The sequence below is a fragment of the Eriocheir sinensis genome, chromosome 50, assembly GCF_024679095.1.
Source record: "Eriocheir sinensis breed Jianghai 21 chromosome 50, ASM2467909v1, whole genome shotgun sequence".
NCBI classification, from domain to species: Eukaryota; Metazoa; Arthropoda; class Malacostraca; order Decapoda; family Varunidae; genus Eriocheir; species Eriocheir sinensis.
Genome location: NC_066558.1, coordinates 2,521,676 through 2,523,158, shown reverse-complemented (window position 1 = coordinate 2,523,158; position 1,483 = coordinate 2,521,676). Strand labels below are relative to the sequence as shown.

Genomic DNA, 1,483 nt, shown 5'->3' with positions numbered 1-1,483 from the left:
AATAAGAAATACTAAAAGAGGATAAAGAAAGAGGAAGAGGAAGAGGAATAAGATAAATAATACAAATACACGAATAGTAAGAGGAAGAATAAGAGGAGAATCAAGAGGAAATGAGCTTAGTGGTTAAGAGGAGGAGCAAGAGGAACCAGAGTGTTATTGTGCCTTCCTGTAAGAGTCAAGAGGAGGAAGAGGAAGAGTGCAGCGTGATGGCCGTGTAGAGAGAGAGAGAGAGAGAGAGAGAGAGAGAGAGAGAGAGAGAGAGAGAGAGAGAAGAGAAAATAGAAAATTGAAGAAGAAAAGGAAGAAACACAGGAAAGAAAAAGAAGAAAAGGAAATAGAAAGAAAGAAAGAAAAGAGATTGAAGAATAATTGACGAAGAAGAAGAAAGAAAACAAGAAAAAAACAAAGAAACCACGAAATCATAAGAAAGAAAAAAAGGAGATTGAGAAAATAAAAACAAAACAAAACAAAACAAAAAATAAGCATTGCATTACTATAAAAAAAGAAGAAAAAAAACATTGCACTGTTAAAATTCTCTAAAAAGACAAAACAAATCTCATAATAAAGAAAAAAAGACAAAGAAAAAAGAAAAAAAGGGAAATAAAAACAAAACAATCTCATAATAAATAAAAAAAAGACAAAGAAAGAAAACAAGAAAAAAGAAAGAAAACAAAAATCCCCAAATACCAAAAATATCCCTAAAAAAAAAAATCCCCATACTTTCCAACCCCCAAAACAAGGACAAAAAAAACAGGAAAATACAAGAAAAAGGAAAAAGAGAGGAGGATAATAAAAATAGCATTGTGCCATTTAATCAAGGAGGAATTTAGCGGATAAAAGGCCTGGGGGACATTTAAACCCTTGGCCAACATATGTGAGGCTGAAGGACGTTTAATTTTGTGTGACCGTGAAGGAAGGAAGGAAGGAAGGAAGGAGAGAGGAAGGAAGGAAAGAAACATTGACCACAGCGAAGAGAGAAAGGAACGAAGGAAGAAATAAGAAAATAAGGAAGGATAAAAGGAGGAAGAACATAAGGAAGGAAGGAAGGCAGGAGAGAAAAGAAGAAAGGATAGGAAGAAAGGAAGCAAGGAGGAAGAAAGAAAGGAAAGAGTGAACATACCGAAGGAAGGAAGGAAGGAAAAATGGAGCCTGTCTCTGCCTGTTATCTGCTCAGCGGCTGTCTTGGTCTCCTCCTCCTGCTGACCGTAGTAGGAGCCAAGCAGGTGAGTGTGTGTGTGTGTGTGTGTGTGTGTGTGTGTGTGTGTGTGTGTGTGTGTGTGTGTGTTCCTTTCTCTTTCGTTTATTCTCTCTCTCTCTCTCTCTCTCTCTCTCTCTCTCTCTCTCTCTCTCTCTCTCTCTCTCTCTCTCTCTCTCTCTCTCTCTCTCTCTCTCTCTCTCTCTCTCTTCACACACACACACACACACACACACACACACACACAAAGAGAAATGCATATGTACGTATACTTTGCACTCTCTTACT

At 37.6% G+C, this 1,483-nt stretch overlaps 1 protein-coding gene across 2 annotated transcripts in view; it reads left to right on the top strand.

Moving 5' to 3' along the window:
* The first annotated feature begins 1,084 nt into the window (after positions 1–1,084).
* LOC126982217 (SH3 and multiple ankyrin repeat domains protein 1-like) overlaps positions 1,085–1,483 on the top strand; it is an 11,637-nt gene continuing 11,238 nt past the window's right edge. For both annotated transcript variants that reach the window (XM_050834119.1, XM_050834118.1), the window contains exon 1: positions 1,085–1,223. In XM_050834119.1, the coding sequence (XP_050690076.1) occupies positions 1,143–1,223 (81 nt within the window). In that variant the 5' untranslated portion in view covers positions 1,085–1,142. The remainder of the gene's footprint in view (positions 1,224–1,483) is intronic.